The 18,937-nt window shown below is 40.3% G+C and overlaps 1 protein-coding gene across 1 annotated transcript in view; it reads right to left on the bottom strand.

Annotated features, from left to right (window-relative positions):
- Window positions 1-18,937, bottom strand: part of IFTAP (intraflagellar transport associated protein) — a 47,913-nt gene that overhangs the window by 7,937 nt on the left and 21,039 nt on the right. The window contains exons 3-5 of the mRNA XM_016206234.2: window positions 8,530-8,687; window positions 6,951-7,022; window positions 5,478-5,544 (exon numbers count right to left, since the gene is read on the bottom strand). Of these exons, the coding sequence (XP_016061720.2) occupies window positions 5,478-5,544; window positions 6,951-7,022; window positions 8,530-8,687 (297 nt within the window). The remainder of the gene's footprint in view (window positions 1-5,477; window positions 5,545-6,950; window positions 7,023-8,529; window positions 8,688-18,937) is intronic.

The following is an 18,937-nucleotide window of genomic DNA, read 5'->3' as shown; positions in this document are numbered from 1 at the left end:
CAACCTGAACTCTAAAGGGAGCAGATGCATAAAAGAATGAAACCTCGATGGAAGAGAATAGTCTGATAAGACGGTGATGACAAAAGCTGCCCGCCTTACACCGGCTATGCTCTCCGGTGGGGAACCGATGGTAATCATTAACAGAGGGCAATGGAATTTCTGAAGTCTGTAAAACTTTCTAAACCCGAAACGTTTTAAGAAACTTAATCCTACCTTAATTGTTTGTGAGACTAGCAAAGGCCTCGTTTTCATCGTACTAAATGCCACTGCCTCGGCTGATGTACACTGCAGGGTCAAGGCAACTCTCAAAAACGAGTCTCGATGTTGGACAGCAAGACTGACTGAAATCGTTTCAGTCTCTTCTTTCTCGACTACATCATAAAGAATTTCCAACATTTATGAACTATGTGTTCATGCCATTTGTCTTCCTGTATTTAGTCAATAATCACCAAGTCAGAAACTGTAATCATATAACCTAATACAAAATTTAAAAGTAAGCAATCTATCTGACATCTAATAATTTAGATAAGAATAATATTTAATCTGCCTCGCATAGTTATTAAACTAACCAATCTGTTCCTTTCTAGTCACATAGAAATAGCCAAATTTTTTTTGAAATTTGGGGTATTCCCCAAGAACAAAAAGGATATGAGTAAAAACAGCTTCAGTGATCCAGGCCCTTTCTGCACACAGCTGCCCGCGATGATAGTCTACCTCAGTGATTCCTATTCTTAAAAATGTTTGAAAATTCCAAAGAACTTTAGTTTACGCGGGTTATATCTATGAATATTTACCATATTAGAAATAAAACTGGGAATTTTTCAAATATTTTTATTTAATTATTTTAAGATATCATTATATATTAAAATAAATATTTACTGAAAATATTTATTCCCAAAACAAAGAAAATAGTGAGAAGAGAAGCATTGTTCTACGTTTAAAAAATGTTTTTGTTTTCCTTAAGCAAAGAAAGCTTGGTTCTATTCTACATTTGCTTAAGCATTCAAGTTTGGAATATTGTTTCGCTTGAAGTAAATTTAAAAAATCTAGTCTCACACAGATATGTAACTGGAAAAGGGAGGAGTACTTTAATAGTCCTTCCATATAATCGTGGCTACTCTTCTTTGATACTACTCTAGATCTCAACAAATGATAAAGTTTTAAAAAATAGTTTCAATGTGCAATCTGAAACCATTTCAGTGAATTTTTCACACTGTCATGTTAAAATCCATTAGTCTGTCTTACACAGTGAATGGTTCTTTCTCCTATACATGATTTTCTAACATCATAAGTTGGTCATCTGGAATATACTGATTCACTGTTTTATACAGTTCTTTCAAATGTAGACATAGTTCATTATACAGTATAAAAATCACATTAGTTAACATTGCCAATTTTATCAGAAAAGTCTTTAAATACTGGGGAGGTGTCAAGCTCGCAGTACTGAATATAAGTTTCCAAAAATCTGTTTGTCACTAGATCCACTGCCAATTTTGTCATTGACAATGAATACTATCAGTTGTTTGTCTTAAAGAAACAGGCTCACTTCGTCCACTTTTGAGAACTATAGTTTGTCATTCTTTCAAGTAAAAATGTTGATCCATGAAAGAAAAAAAAACTAATTCAGCACACGACTCAGTCCCACAAGTATTTTTCCATACAACCATTGTGTTTCAGTATGCAGCATTTGATGTTCAGCATTTAAACAAAAACTGCCAAGTACACAAAGACGTCAGATCAAAAGGGGAAGTTAATAATATAATATTAAAATTATAAGACATGAATTCTAAAATAGCTGATTAATATGACTCAAATAACACATCACAAAAAATGGAGAATTTCAGCAGAACTAAACTCTATAAAAATAGATATTCCATACCTCTTTTGAGAACTGAAATATTTAGGGCTTTATTAGCAGATTAGACCCAATTCAAAAAAGGATTAGTGAACTATAAAATAGAGAGTAGAATATACTCCAACTGAAGCAAGAAAGGAAATAAAAAAGGGTGGCAATGCAGTAAAGAGCATAAGAGATACATGTGGAAATGTTCAAGCACGGGTAATATTTGAAGAGATAGCAGCTGAGAATTTCCCAACACTAACAGGAATTTCTACAAACTTCAAACAAAATAAATACAAATACAAACAATACCAAAGCCTAGTGAAATTACTAAAAGACAAAGACCAAAAAATCATAAAAGCAACCAAATGAGAGAAAAAATACCATATTGTCCTCAAAGGAACAACAATCAGATTGACATCTGGTTTTTCAACAGTTTTCAGGAATGGAGATCAGAAAAGAGTGGTATGAGATCTTTAAAATGCTGAAAGGAAAAAATTACAATCCTATAATTCTCTACCCAGCAAAAATATGGGAATATGAAATAATAATACAATAATGCTTGATTAATACAAAATAGGCAACAAAAAAAGAACATATAACTGGCGGACAAGTAGAAAACAAAATAGTAAGAGAATAAATTTAAAGCCAAATATATCAGCAACTATATTAAATGTAAATGGACTAAACCCTCCAATTCAAAGACAGTTTTAAAATATATATATGTATACATGAGTGTATATGTGTATAGATGCATATGTATAAATGATAGGCAGTTCTCAAGGGACACAAAATTCAGAATAAATAAAAGAGGAAGTGCAAAAGAAGAAAGATAACTGCTCCCCAAGGAGACAGTGGGGAAGATAGGGAAGACTTACTCCAAGGATGAGGTTGGCGTTTGACAACGATAATCAATCATACCCCTCTCCCTCCAAGTACAGAAATAAAAAAGAAAGAAATACAGGAGTCAGAAATATGGGGACCAAAATACGAACTTTTTAATGGATGGAGCTGCACTTAAAAATGCTGCTTGTCCTGAAGTCACAACTGGGCTTCTAATTTTCCCAACCCTGTCCTCCTCTCGGGAACGGAGTGAAGGTTCCCTCATGAAATCACGGGGCCTGGGCAGCAGGTTAGCCCTTGCGGTTGGCATGGCTTTCGAGCTAAACCTTAATGAATTAAGTCTGCACATATAAATACTGGAGGAACAGGGACTGAGGAACATTTGGAAGCAAGAATTTTTCCGTCAGTGTTTTTAGTGGTCTCCTAGGCAACAGAAGAAAGGCTTTAACAGTACTAAGCATAAAGTAAATGAAATGACTAAACTCTAAGTTGGCTGAAAGATGCCATCTCCTAACTCAGGCCCTTTACACATGCTGTTCCTATGCTCTCCTACCCACCCCTCAGCCTCACTCCACCCCCTCATATAGTTAAAGGTTACTCATCCTTTAGATCTCAAGTTCTCAGAGAGTTTTTTCCTCTGATCCCACAGACAAATTTAAGTTCCCCTGCCATATGTATATCCTCGTGAGATCTAGAACAATGTGTAATCACATATTTGTGATTATCTGGTTAAGGTTTGACTCTTCCAATAAACTATGAATTTCATGAGAGCAGGAGCCAGATTGGTTTTATTTTCCCTTATAGTCCAGGCACCAGTCACAGTTGTTAAATATTTGTTGAATACGGGTCTCAGGTCATTGATAAGCTGCATAAAGCTGCTTGAAGTCACGGATAAGGAAAGAATTCTCTTAAAACAAGGAAGAGCTGACTGATGCCTTTGTGAGAACTGGGAGTACTGGAGAGCTTGAAAGTGAAAATCAAGTAAGACCACCAGTCTTTGAGCAGGAATTATTTGTCCATTCTTTCCAACACAATCAACCACAAAACAAGTACACCTACTGACTGACTAAGAGAGTTATGCAAGAGAGTATAATTCTGAGAACTAGACCTCAGTAGGTCTCTGTAGCCAACTGCACTCAGCCGGAGAACAGGCTGGGCCAGCCGAGGGGAAATAGATGGCCAGAAGACTCTTTCTACTCTCATGGCCTCAGCACAGCTAATGCCTCTTCCAACTAAATATTTTGCTGGGTAACAGTCAGGGGTATGATGGTAATTACCCTGGTGGTTAATGACCTTATCTCAAGTTTGAAGGAGGGAAAAGTTGGGTAACTTGATTTCAAATAAACACAGGGCAACGTGGTGGCAACCACCACTGCTCAACACCACTGCACTGAGTGGCTCCTCCGAAAAACTGTCCACCGGAGCTGCCAAAAAGATAAGCCAAATATTGGGAAAGAATCATGTGCCTGAATCGTACAGATTATTTATGAAAGCAAGTAAGGTAAGCAAATGAAGTCAATGGTAGAAAAACAGTGTGCAACTCACTTTCTTGTTGCTCTGGGCAAATCTGTTGCTTAAACAATAACACCAGGATCTAATCAGTAAGCCTCTCAGCTGCCAAAATTATACAAGCAACTCACCTATTTAAAATGTCACATTTCCCATCTGACATAAATATCTGCCTTCTGCTCACATTCCTGACGAGTAATACAAATTAGGCCCAAACTAAAACTCACGTTGGCACAAACTTTTTTTTTTCTTCCTTTTAAGTGACCCAGACTGTGCATTATGAAAATTTTGAAGCCCTGGTGGTCTTTTTGGTAACTGGAATAGGTCAATGAAGCCAGGATTGCTTCTCAGCTTAGGCTTTTCACATTCTTTTACATCTGGGAAGGTACTCACTAGCTCAGGCCTGTGTAGACTAGACTTGGTTCAGGCCTCAGTAACCTTTGTACACAAATGCAAGACTGCCTGATATCTGATTTCTGGAAAAAATCATACTAGTGAGACTTTTTATGCAATTTTTTAAACTAAAGAAATAGATCTGATTTAAAAAAAAAAAAAAAAAAAACATTAAAAATATAACTTGAAAAAATGTTTAAGGAAAAACAATGTGAAAATAATGGAAAAGGTAAAAAGGCTAATTTAAGAGATTGCTACAACCAAGATCACATTCACTGGCTAAGTAGGTTTATGTCACTGTATATAGTTCCTCTCAGTACTAGCAGGAAGCAAGAAATCTAAACCATCAGAAAAAATGCCCAACCTGTGTATTTTTGTGCCCTCCTATAAGCATTTACAATATATGTTTAGTCTTAAGTGTTGGTTTACATATTTAATAAATATTTATGAAAGCAAAGGTTTGGATTTTGTTTATGATCAATTCTGATATTTTTATGATTTTTATCATCAATTGATATTTTATGTATCATCCCAAAATAATTTCAGTTTACAACATGGTGCATCTAAGAAATTGGGTTTGACTTAAATGACTTTACTTGAGACAATTATCCAAAAATCAATCACATGGTAATTCAGTGCGCGGGGGGGGGGGGCGCGAAGGCATCTTTATTTCATTTAAGGCACAAGACTTTACAACCTTCAACAGGCTTCAACCTTCAGCTGAAATCTTTGTAATTGAAAAAGAAATTGCAGAACTCCCATTTTTTCCTGTCTCAGGGAAGATGGAGGTGGGATTGCCAGAAAAAAAGAAAAGGTGCCTAAAGTCTTATTTGTAGCTTCTAGAAAGAGGCCAAGCAGTATAGAAAGGAAACAGGAGGCATGGAAGTCGTACCCTTGCTCATTCGGGGCTTAATGTCTTCATCCGTGTCCAAATCTTCGATTCCTAGGAAATTATCTACCTAGGAAAGGATTAACATGATTTTTATGCATATTAGACCTAAAAAAAAATGCAATTAAGAATCAATGAATCCACTTCCACAAAACTCAAGTGAGCAACTGAATCCAATTTTCTCATTAACTTTTGAATCCAGGCTAGAGGTCTTTGTGATTACACTGCTTTCCCAGAGACATCTGAAAGAAGCAGTAAATTTGGAAGTTGGCCTGGATTTTGTAGGCACCATGGTAAGATCTTTATACTGAAAGGGGAGAAAAACCATCTGGGGCATTTTTGAAAAGGGACTCTGTTCCAGGCTCTATCTCGGAATACATTTCACGAGCAAGACAGTCCAAAACTGTCTCTGTCTGCTGCTGCTGTTGTTTTTATTATTATTACTGTTGCTGCTGTTGTATTGCTTTTGCTTCTGAAGCAAATGATGGGGGTAGGTCTGGCTATTATCACCACAGCATGCTCTTCACACTGAAGAGCCAGAGAGAAAAAACTAAAGAAAGCAGGAGAGAAAGGTTCGTTCGGAACAAAATCATCCTGCCCCAGGTAAATCACAAGAGAGGTGAGCAGGGCAAAAAATCAAGTGTTCTCTCTTTTGAACAAATAAAACTGAAAATTACTTCACAGGTAAAAAGGAGAGCAAATGACCTTTACAGACACAATAGCAACATTTCTAGGAAAGCCTATTCCATGTGAAATAACTGCTTTCCAAGGCAAGCTGACAATGAGGCGTTTCAGATTAACAAAATGGTAACGGTATTTCCAATACCGAACTAATTCATCTCGGGTGAATATCAAAGAGTGTAAATAAGAAATAATTTCACCACTGGCTCCAAGGAGACGTGGTAAAGGCATAATGTCAAAACGCCTTTTATGCTTATGACCTAAATTATGTGCATAACAAAATACCTTCAAATTGAAAATTTAAATCTCATAATTGGAATTTAAAAGACAGCCTGGGTCTTTTTTCTTTCAGCTCTATTTGCCAGACCACGGTTCTTAGGTAGGAATTAAAAGTGGTAGCTTCCAGTGCTTGTAAGTACAAAACTGCAGTTATTTCCTGGCATCCAAGCGACAGGAAAAATTTATCTTCCATTATGCCAGTTTCAGTACTAAAAAGGGAAACTCTGTTCCATTGCCATTTCTCTTAAAGGTATAAGCTAAGGGGGACTAGAGTCACGGTTCTCTGTGGAAGCACCCCTTCCACTGATTAAGCTTTGAGGAAAAAATATCTGGAGCCCAGCCAACCGTGGACAGTGTAACTTACTCAAACACCAATTAAAAAAAAAAAAAAGTGCAAGGACAAAATCTGCTGAATTCTCCAACTTGTATGAGACGGCAAATGAGTCCTGTGGGGTTTTTTGCTTTTATGGTTTTTGGGTGTTTCTTGCCATGGAAAAAAATTAAAGTATGCCTTACCTTCACTTTTCCTGCCCGGTTCAGGTCACCTTGGGAGGAACTGCCAACTTTTTGGCCTTCCTCCAGCACTATCTGAAAAATACAACGAGGACATATTGATGGGAAAGTGAAACAACTGGAAATAAAGAACTGATCCTGTAGCCCTTCAAACAGTAAAGCTCTCCTTCCAGTTTTTGTTAACTAGCTACGCATGAGGAAACCGACCCATCCAATGAACTTTGAAGGATAAATCCAAAAGTCCTAATACAACTTTTTCAAGTTACCAGAAAACAACGCCACTGGACAATCCTTTGCTTCCTAGATGCTGGTCAAAGACTCCATAGATAATATAATTCCAATTGCTAAAGACTGCCAGTAGTCAGTGAATTCACGTGGGGAAAAAGTTTCTGTCCCACAATCGTCGCTCTATATATAGCCTCTCCTTAGCTGTCGTTTTTAACTATCAAGGATAGTTAAAACACATTTCTAATAAACACATTTCTAATGCAGAGATTTTTGTTCCCTTGTATAAAACCACAATCCCAAATACAGTTCTGCCCACAATACCACAGGGATAACATGATGAAATAGAAACCAGAAACTCCAATGGCTTAAAAAGTGGACCATTTTCCATGACTATATCTACTGCTTCGTCTTGATTTATAAGCAAAACCTGGAAAACCTACAAAAATGTATTTTGTGGTTTATCTAGGAAAATATACAGAAAGTATTGCTGTTACTTTTAATGAAGAAAATCAATTTTGTACAGTTTATTTCAACCTAAATAAAATGTGACTTTTGTTTTCAAAAATAAGTAGAACGGCTCCCACTTTGATTCCTTGATAGTTAAAAACCACAGCTAAGGAGAACATGACTAGTCTGCTAAGTCTTGAAGGTTAGGGATAGAGCATGGAATATTTATTGACTAAGTCCTGGAAAAAACAAGGTAACAGCTTCTACTTTGAGTTCGAAAGAGATGAATCCAGAACAGGTAAAAGAAACCCCCATTTTACACAGAGGATTTCAAAAGGAATTCTTCTGTTCCACAGAGGGCAAATTAAAATGTATTTCAAGAAGAATTTGTAGATGGCAGATTCTTAAGAGTTTTTTTTAATTCTTGTTTGTTTGTTTTTTTATTCCTCACTCAAGGATGTGTTTACAGATTTTAGAGAGGGAAAGAGAGAAAGGTAAAGAGAGAGAGGGAGAGAAAGAAACATGGACCGACTGCCTCTGGTACACGGCCTGACCGGATCGAACCCGCAACCTGGGCATGTGCACTGAGCAGGAATCGAACCCACGACCTTTTTGGTGTATGGGAGGACACTTCAACCACTGAGCCACACCAGCCAGGGCCATAAGAGGTGTTTAATGAAAATTGGGGATGACCAAGTTAACATCATAAACGTTGGCTGTTAAAATCATAAAATGTAATCATGATTTTCAATGAAGTATCTCAATGGCACTCCTAGAATTTGGAGTCTGAGTTAGTGATCCAATAACCGTCCAGTGTCTCTTATGTTCTACGGACACTTTTTTTTTTTTTTTTAATTCATAAAGAATGTTTTCTCAGGCTGTTTCTGACGGTGTGCCGTGGTATTACCTGCTCTTCTTCTGGACACTGTGATGAAGTCTGGAGAAAGACGGCGCTGCTTCTCAGGCGGTGACCATGTGGCTCATTTTCATGAGTAAGTTGTACTGAAGTAAATGCATTTTCTGAAGAACTGGTTCCAAACGCGCCTCTTTTGGTCGCATTATCCTCTGAAATGATAAGTTTCATAATATTGGAAAGCACCCACCACACCCAGTCTAGTTCATTTCCTGCTGAGAATCTTCCTTCCAAACCCAAAAATAATAATAATAATAGTTTTCAAAGACGTCTATAAATTGGATGCACTAAGCACTCTTAACTTTACAAAGTTATTTCTAAAACTGCAAGAAAGATAACACTATTTCATTTACTACAAAAAATATATATATTGTGCTTACTATGTACCCAGCATTGTTCCCAGTCATTGTTAAAAGGTGGGTGAAGTATAGTATTTGCAAGACTCTGACATTGCCTACCTCATTTTTTTTCTAAACTTGAGGGGGATTTTGCCTTATATGGAAGCAATATAACTGGGACAGGTGGCCCCTGCCTTTGGCCTCAACAAACTCTTAGTGACTCTGATGTGAAACGCTGGCGGTGGCTGCTGGGGCGCAGGGGCTGGGGGTGCTGAGAAAGGTGATGGGAGTGTTGCTAAGGATACTGCTGCAGTAACCAGCACTATGAAAGATCAGATAAGGGAACAGTCTTAGGACTTATCTTCCCTGACATCTTCTCTTTTACGGCCACAAAGACCTCCTGAATCACTCCTAGGGCAGCAGGGTGGAGCGCGATGGGCCTGAAAATGCTTGGAAACACAGACTTATCTGAGAAATGAAACGGTCCTTCAAACTTCATCCAAGTTAGAAGCGAGACTTCCTGTGGCCACCTGCCATCCTTCAGTGCCCTGTTCTATCTAATAAGAGGTGGAATTGTTTCGGTTTCCCCTGCTCATCCTGTAAGTTTTGAACGACCTAAATCTAGTACTTAACTAAGAAAAATACCATGTGCCCAGCACAGCACTATTGTAACAGTCTACTGACTCAAATACTTGAAAAGCATTTAGTCAAACAGATGTTCCATAAGGACAAATTCTATCTGTTCTCATATCACAGAAGGCACCCCTCTACCGTTTCCAGTAAAATAACCGATAAAATAACCAGGGTATCTGACAGGTGCCCAGATGAAACTCTTGGGAAGAAAGAGTAAAATATAATGAAGTCCTGCTTCTGATGCTGATGTTGAACTACTGGTGGGTTCTCAGATCTAATAAAATTTCTTGTTCATGCTTTTAAACTTTCCTCCTTTTGGAAACATAAATTTCATTTTTAAAATATCATGCAGGCAACAAAGGGATGCTGAAATGAACTGTAAACTCCTAACTGGGCAGATCACGGAGGGTAGTCATGCCCAGACCTGTAACTTCTTTAGTGAAAGGTGTGTAAGCCAGCCCTGTCCATTGTTCCTGTGCATCTAGGTCAACACACCTTCAAAATGCCAGAAGTAATACCCCTCAAAGGCATGACCGCCCTCCAGAGAGCACAGAATCTTAACTATCCCGTGACCCATTCCCTGCCTTGCTCTCTCCCACCTTCACATAATTTCCCTTAAGCTCCCTCAATTCCAAATGCATAAAAGAAACTGCAAACTGTCCTCCTGTTCTTCCGAGCATCTGGGATCTTGCTTGCCGGTAACTGTCATCAGTTTGGTTCAAAAAATTCTTATAAAAATTCTCTACAGGTTTGGACGTTCTTAGGTCAATAACCAGAAGACTCGGGAATGAACTTGTTTTCCCTCTGGCCCTACAGTTTGGGAGTTTTTTGTTTGTTTGTTTGTTTGTTTTTAAATATATATCTTCATTTATTTCAGAGAGGAAGGGAGAGGGAGAGAGAGAGATGGAAACATCACTGATGAGAGTCATTGATCAGCTGCCTCCTGCACGCCCCTGACTGGGGATCGAGCCCGCAACCCGGGAATGTGCCCCGACCAGGAATCGAACCTCGATCTCCTGGATCCTAGGTCGATGCTCAACTGCTGAGCCACGCCCGGCCAGGCTGGCCCCACACTTCACATGAATACATACCATATGATATCACTCCAAAGGCCCAAAAGGGCTTCTTCCAAGGCTTTTATCATTTTCATTAAAAAAACAACACATAATAAATCTCTTGGCAGAATGAGATAGGAAAGAAGTTCTTTTTAAATATGATAAAGTCAAAATGAACCCCAAGGGGTCTAAAGCCTGATGAGAGAGCCAGACGCTGTCTCCCAGAGTTGTCCTGTGTCCTGGTGACAGTCCAGATGTGCCGCGCAAGTGTTCATCTCGTCTGCTGTTTGTTTCCCATCAGTCCTTTTCCAGCCTTTCAACTTATCCCTAATGTTTCTTGCTTTGAAATAAGCATCAGACCTAATACATTTTAAAAATCGAACAGCAATATTTCAGAGAACAAGTAGGTTGTTGAGATCTGAAAGAGCATTTCTTTGGGCATTTGTGAGTCAAAATTTCAATACAGATGAAACAAAGGTTTTTCTCTAAAGATTTTTCAAAGGTTTCATTATTCTGAAGTAATGGAATTTCAATTTTATTTTTACTTTTTTTATACCAAACAGACAAGCTTCCAACAGGTCTCCCTTACAAGGCCACCAGCTATACCTACAATGTCTAATTTCGGGCCAAAGAAAGAGGTTACGCTCCTTGAAAAGGCTGAAACTACTGATGCCTTGATAAATTAGATACTAATCGTACATTGATTATGTAACTTCCAGATGAGAGTGATCACTTTTGGAAAAGTCTGTTTTGAAAGAAACTCTTTAAAAATTCAACTTCACCCATACAAAAGCCAAACTAGTGCCCACATGCTGAGAATAGTCGCCGCACCTGCAGGAGAATTTTCACACATCACCACCATCATCAGAATTCATGGCCACGTCCTGTCGGCGACCTCTGAGGCCCTGTTCTTCTGCACCGCAGTCAATGGCAAAATAAATCAAGAGCATGCTCTCAGCCACAGAGAGATACTGAGTATGTCACTAGAAGGAACGAAAAATTCATGGGGGAAATTGTGGGCAATGCTGGGCAGTTGCAAAAGACTTTCTGCAAAGAGAACAAGGGATAAGCAATCATGCTTATGACAAGGTTGGGTACTGGGAAAGTCATGGGGTGATTTTCACATTGTACTCCTAGCCTAGAGCAATGTTTCTCTGGGCAATGATACCCGCTCTTGACTTGTCCAGCCAAACCTCTTGGCTCAACTGCTTCTTGATCACATGCTACTGGATATCTGGCCTCCCCTAGAACAACGGCCATTAGGATTAAACAAGCAATTTAAAAACCAATCAATCACAAATAAGAGAAAATCCCTTGGCAGTGCCCTGAATTCCACCTGTTTTATGTTCTTCACTGAAAGAGCGCCGGGAGAGGGCGACCTCAGCCGGGCCAGCCGAGAATAATCACGCTTCCCCTGAGGCTGGAGGACAACTGGCTCAGTATTCAGTCAGAGCCCTCCAGCTGCCAGGACGCAAATGCACAGCCCCGGCCCTGAAAACCACATGTCAGATGCCCAAGGTGAGGGACACAATGACAGGAAGTCAAATTTTTCAATGTCCAGTGTTAGGCACTTATAGAGAGAAAGATGTGACAAGTATAAGGTTGCTGAGAGTTTATCTTCAGGAAGAAAATCTGAGTGGTCGTTGAGCTAGGCAACTCTTTCAATCCAATAGTTATATTCCGGGCGACAACTACTTGCAAGGTGACAAAGACGGGTGAGACCCAGTCCTGCCCTTAGAGAATTTACAAACTAGGAGGTTAAGCCAGGTGTGGAAACCAGCAAACAGAACACAACTATGGCAGATGACACACGGGAGGTACAGGGTCAGAGGATGGTGAAATCACAGTGGGCCTGGGAAGTCACAAAAGGCTTCACACGGGAACGGGGAGTCTGAGCTGGGCTTGGAAACAGCTAGAGCCTCAACAGGTCAGCGCCGTGAGGAGCTCTTCCACAAAGACAAAGCCGCACGAGCGAAGCCCCCAAGCTGGGAAAGCACGGAGCCAGGAAGAGTCGCCAAGTATTCCAGGCAGAAGGAGTAACATTTGGTGACACATGGGAGGGCTGACCCTCGAAGAGCCTGAGGAAAACTCTGCACTTGACCCAGGCCCTCAGGAGTCACGGCACTGTGCCCTAAGGGGAAGTGGGTTCAATGAGACAGAGTGGTTCAGAGGCTGGAGGCAGAAAGTAAATGAGAAGTAAAGGGAGCCTCGGCAATGGATTTAAGATGAAGAGTTCGCAAAGTGAGTTCTTTTTGTGTCTCTGAAACAGAAATGAAGACATTGTCGCCAAGCGGTTATGTTCTCTCCCTCTAGATATCTCAGAGTATTAACCTTATCTGTCCACTGCAATCTGTACTATTCTTTTAGTTTAATTTGGCATGACCTAGGTAACTTCTTTTTTTCTTAACAATCTCTGTGATGGTGGAAGTAGATAACACAGCATGTTTGCAACCTGTCAAATGGGTTACAGGCTGATGCAAAGAGGCCACACATATCACCCCATAAGATAAGCTCCTTCCCAGCTGATTCAGTCAAGGCCACAGAAGGGAGGTGGCCCAGGTGGGGGCAGATGCAGCATGTTTCTGCAGCTTCCCTTAGCTCCCAGAATCCCTGAGAGTGACCGCTGCTGGTGACACCGTCTGCATAAGGGGAGAGCTCGCTGCTTCTAAGTAGTTCATTTCGTTTTGTATGACCATTCTTAACCACGTAACACTTTCCAGTCTATGCACAAGTGATTTATTTTCTTAATAGGAAATATTTACAACAAACGGGACCCTCCTATTTCAGAGGCACAAGGCCATGTGCTCACCCGGTGAAGAACACATATCAGTCCCCTCACTTCTTATAGGCAAAACTTAGTCAAATGGCTACACTTAACTGCATGGGAGACTGGGAAACGCAATCTGTATTCTGAGCAGCCACAGAGTAGCTAAAAATTCTATTGCTATTGAAAGACCATGTCCTTTGTTTTGCTGTTTTTATGTGTGTGTTGGTGCCTCTCTCTAATTTCTCTACCATGACCAAAAAATAAAAAATTTATTTGTAGTCTAGGGACATACTTACATGCAGCTATTCCTTCTTAAAAAAAAAGAAAAAAGAAAGGGAAAAAAGGTCTTTCTTGAAAATACTGAAGAAAAAAAATACATATATAATATTTTACATTTACATTTTTTTATATTTTAGAGTCAAGATTCCTTTAATATTTAACTTTGATGTCCCTCTCTTAAATCATAGTTACCCTAATCATTAGATTTTACACTTGGGTAAGTTTTTTGAACTCCCCAAGTACCTTCATGTACGAAATATACAGGAGAAAATGTACCAAAAGCAACAAAATTATTGGAGGGGCATTTCCTAGAACTACATCAATAAAATGCCTCCATAGCCCACGTGGTCTTCCAAGACTCTTGCCTGTGCACCTGCTAATGGCAAATGTTCCCAAAGAACAGCTCTTCTGGCAACAACAGAATCAGCCAGAAGATTTTCCTGCGATGGAGTAACTTTGGCCTACAGACACGTGAACTGTAATCCTTCAGACTTGGGACAGAATGCATGCTGAAACAAAGCCCACCCTAAAATTCTATAAACTCTTATATTCTAGCCTCTGTATCAGAGATGAACAAGGTCACACAAAAATTATTCCTGTAGCCCATCACACTTTCTCACTGTCAAAGTGCCTTTTAAAAAATATAAAATGGTAACATGAAATGAAATATATATTTATAGTAAAATAACTGTTGTGTGTTTTTAGTTAATTTATCTTTATTGTTGAAAGTTTTTACAGATGTCCCCTTGTTACCCTTTGGTGGAGAACACAAAGAATTTCACAAAAGCCTAGAAAAAAATGCAGTATTTAAAAAACACAGAATTTTGAGGAATTCCTGCATCTCCCCATACCCTTCCTTGATCTCATTTAGGGGGTACTTCTCAAAGCTAGTCCGAAAGTCAAGATTCCTGGGCTGCACATGAGAACTACGAGATCAGAATTTGGCGCTTGGCCCCCAGGAATCTGCATTTTAATAAGAGTCTCCCAGGTGATCTTTACATATACTTAAGGTAAAAGTCCCATGTAAAGAGTCCATGGAGTAGAATCTAAAGATTGAGAATGAAAAATAAGAACCTGATACCTTATCTTTGTCAGAGCATACAAAATGCCCGTGCCTGAAGGTCGTGCGTAGACATACTATCTAGTCCATCCACCAGAGGCCAGCATAGGATTATTCCCTGAACCGTATAGTCTTACAATAGACACTATACATGGATACTCTACAATACATACTATACACAGTTGGTTTTAACTACTTCAAGGAATGTGCTGTGGATTACTAACATCGTAGATAGCATGTTACATTTTTTATACTGTAGATGCAAGATTTTTTACATTTTTTTATATTGTTATATTTTTTATATTGTAGATGCAAGATTTCTTTAATACTTAACCTTCATGTCCCACTCTTAAATCATAAAGAGTCCCCATAACCATAAAACTTTACACTTGAGTACATCTTTAAAACTTACCAAGTACTTTCATATATATATATTTCATCTGATCCTCACCACAACCATACGAGACATCCCGAGCAGGCAGAATTATCCCTGATTTACAGATTCAGAGAGGGTAGGTGGCAGGCCAGTGATCTCAAAGAATTTATAAATGCCGGAACTAGGTCTTCTGAATCCTAAGCCAGGACAGTACCTTTTCCATTACTCTGGCCCTGCCCACAACAAATAAGAAATATAAGGGCACTAGACTAAACTCCATAAAACTAAATCCCATTGATGGAAAAAATTTCCCTTTGCTTGGAAAGCATGCCCTCCTGCCTGCCTGCGCGAAAACGCATCTGCTGAAGACACCCTCCTTTACTCACGGGTGTGGAAGAAAGTTAGAGGGAGTCAATTTTTTCTGTCTCCTTTACAAATAAATTCTTCTTAGGAGTTTTCAAACTTTAAGAGGTAGAATAACCTCTTCTGCACAAAACTGTCATAATCCAGGACTCATACGCCGGCATACAGCGTTGGGGCAATGCGAGAGCAGATAAATACTACACGTCGTTCACATTCCCTCATTTTTTCAGGGCACTCCAGAACATCCCTCGGGGGGGAAAATGAAGTAAAAAGAAAAAAAAAAGAAGAAACTCTAAAAAATTCACTGTTCTTATCATTCTTTTTGGTCTTTTACTAACTCATTAAATCACGTTTATTCAATCTAAAACTGAGACAACCAAAAACAAAAACAAACAAACAAACAAAAACCAGTGGCAATATTCTGGACGTTGCTTTATCAGCACTACACGGAGTAGTTAGCGCCGCCTTACCCATCAACCTCTAACCACACGTCCATAAGCATTTGCACAGCCACTGTGCCCCCACACATCCCGAGCGCTGGGGACACACAGCGCGCAAAAATAAATAGGAAAGGCATGTCGGAACGGGAAGCCTGTCCCCTTCGTCTTGTGCCCCTGGATTCCAGCTCAGTGCCTAAAATAGAGCAGGAACACAGTCAACGCTGACACAATCTCAACGTTAGGAAGAAAACCGACTGACGCGGCAATTAGGGACTAAATGCAACTCCCAGGAATTAGATGACTGGCTACAAGTCACACAAAACATAGTTTATGGGTAAGGAGGGGAAAAAGAAAACACGGTACATGATTCGCAATCCCTTTTTTCTAATCAGCAACTCATACACCGTAAATCCGGAGAAAACACACATGAGCACCGTGTGAGGACTCCCCGTGCGAACGAAGCAGCGGGCCTCTCCCTCATCCCGAAGGGATCCAAGTGGGGAAAACAGACAGGACACTAAAAATCTCACACAAGACAGACCGACTTTGCCTTTCATAGAAGGAAGATGCGAGTATTGGTCAAGATGCCGTTTCCTGTTTGCATCCTCTGGGTTCAGCTGACCATTGCAAAGAAAATATTATTGCTTTACGGCTGAAAGGACATTTTGCTAAAACCATCCGGATTTGAATATGTGCCCATTCAACTGAATCGGGGGATGCAGTCTAATGACCACCTCAGTTTCAAGTCCAGTAATTTACTATTTTCCATCGAGTATAACACCGTCTTTAACAACAGCGAGTAAAAATAATGTCGCAAGTTATGGAGAAGTGCACACAAGGCAGATGGGCACGTACTTAAAGGTTGTATTGTTCAAATGGGCATCTTAAAAGGTTGCTAGTGAGCATCTTAAAAGTTTATTTGGCTATTATGAAGGTCTCTGCTTGTGTTTTGCAAAAGCTCAGAATTCCCTTTGCTAAGAAAGTTCGCCTCTCTAATCCATATGTACATATAAAATATAGTGTATAGTATGTATTTGTGTTGAAAAGATATAGATAATTAAAGGAAATAATTATTCTATTTTTATATAAATCAAATTTAGAAACTTCTTATAATATCTTACGTCGCTGGAAAAAAAAATACTAGAAGAGCTATTTATTGTAACAAAATACTACGCACTGAAAACACTCCTCAAAATAAATGTAATGATCGTAATTCAAAATGTTGTAAATTACTTAAATACATTTTCTTTCCTCATCTGATTACACCTAACTACGGCAGACACAGAAAACAACCGCACATCTACGGACCAGATACTCCTGGGTAGACTAAGAAGCGAACGGTAGCCGCCGCAGCTGGATTTATGCTAATACATCTGAAAACAACACGGTTCCATCGGCTCCAAACCCATCATCATTCGAGGGAGGAAATTTCCTTCTGCAGCTGAACCAGCATTTTCCTGTTTCCCAATTTGTCAGTTTGTCCCCTAAGTGTAGTGATTTAGTGATGACAAAAGAAACAGAAACAAATGAAAACTGCTTAATTACAGTTTGCAGACGTTCTTCCAAAGGGAAGAAACGGGTTAACGGGGCCGATGCCGTCTCCGCCGCGGGGCCGGGCCCAGCTCAGCTCGCTCCGCTCAGCGCTGCTTTCCCCCCTCAGCGCGCCACGCGAAGTCGCACACTGCTGATTTTACGGTCAGCATAAAACCATAAGCTCTATTTTCTTTTCCTTTCATCCTTTGCAGCAATACCAGTAAAGAGAGAAAGAAAAAGCCCATCAATAATAAAGAGCTTTAAAATCACTCCCTTCTCTCCCTTGGGACGCCAGGATAATCAGGTGAGTTTTCTGACTTCCTCGCTGCTTTTTTTGGCAAGTCCTCATCTGAAGCCTACGAATTTCTCTTGAGGTTAACATCCCCATAGCCTATGTCTTCGGTTAAAAGACCTCTCGCTGCTATTTGCTGTGTTATTTTCAATTGTGAGCTTTACTGTTCAACTCGCGTTAGCAGGAGTGCTTCCAGAGTTGCCTTTTTTGTTTGTGTTTTTTTTTCTTAATGTGGCTAACGAAAAAAAGGAAACAGAAAGACATTGCAAGTGGCCTGTGAACTAAAAACACCACTCGATATTCAGTGGGGAATTGAATGACTGATAACAACAGCGCAGAACATGTGGCTCAGGTGCCACCTGGAAGGGTGAAGCCGGCCAGTTTGTTTCCAACTTCCTCTGGCAGACAATCTGCCGGGTGCAAGGCCATCAAAACAAGGCTAAGCCCGCTGGTCTCTAGCTAATGCTCCGCCGAAAACAACTGCAAAAGGCTGCCCAGCAAGCAGCGTTTTGGCTGTTGTTGTTTTCTTTCATTGAGAGAGGGCCGTTTTTATGCTCCGCTGAAATTCCTTTCCTGCTATGAAATTGGTAAGAGGGCCAGCTGCTTTCTACAATTTCCTCTGCGGTGTTTTCCTACGGCAGATTTTAAACTCCTCCCGAGTGGGGAGAGACTCTTCGTACCCCGGTGGAAGCTCAAAGACGCATTTCTAACGATCAAGTTCAAACCAGCTTTGGGGACCAGAATGATATGTCAGCTTCGGAAACGTGTTGTTTCCTGCGCTGTCACCAGTTTCATTTTTAATTACATTTTTTGGAGGCTGTCGAGTGATATTCCTTTGGCTGAACTGACAGCTGAGAATCCATCAGGCCAGGAGCACGAACCAAACCCCAGCCCAAGATTCCAGGCTCTGGACAGAACATGCGCTCAGTAAGGAAGAAAATAAAAGGCGCCTGTAAGGAGAACGGTGGCCTCCGTGGGCCTCGGTGTCTCCAGGCAAGACGCCTGCGGCAGGTCCTGGACGCTTTCTTCCCCCTAATGCTCTGTCCGTCAGTCGCGTTACCGAGGGCAGCATCTCGAAGGCCCTTCTGCTTCCCAGAGCCCCCTCCACTCCCTAGTCCACACCTCCACGCGTGGATTTCCGCTCAGCTTCCTAGCTTGCCGCCTGACTCCAGGTGTCTCTTTCCTTCTTGCCTCTGCCTTTCCCAGTCACGTGTGTGAGCGTGTGTGAGCGTGTGTGAGTGCGTTTAAACTCTACCGTGGCTCCCG

The sequence above is a fragment of the Miniopterus natalensis genome, chromosome 11, assembly GCF_054644295.1.
Source record: "Miniopterus natalensis isolate mMinNat1 chromosome 11, mMinNat1.hap1, whole genome shotgun sequence".
Classification (NCBI taxonomy): domain Eukaryota; kingdom Metazoa; phylum Chordata; class Mammalia; order Chiroptera; family Miniopteridae; genus Miniopterus; species Miniopterus natalensis.
This window is presented reverse-complemented; position numbering and strand designations above follow the sequence as displayed.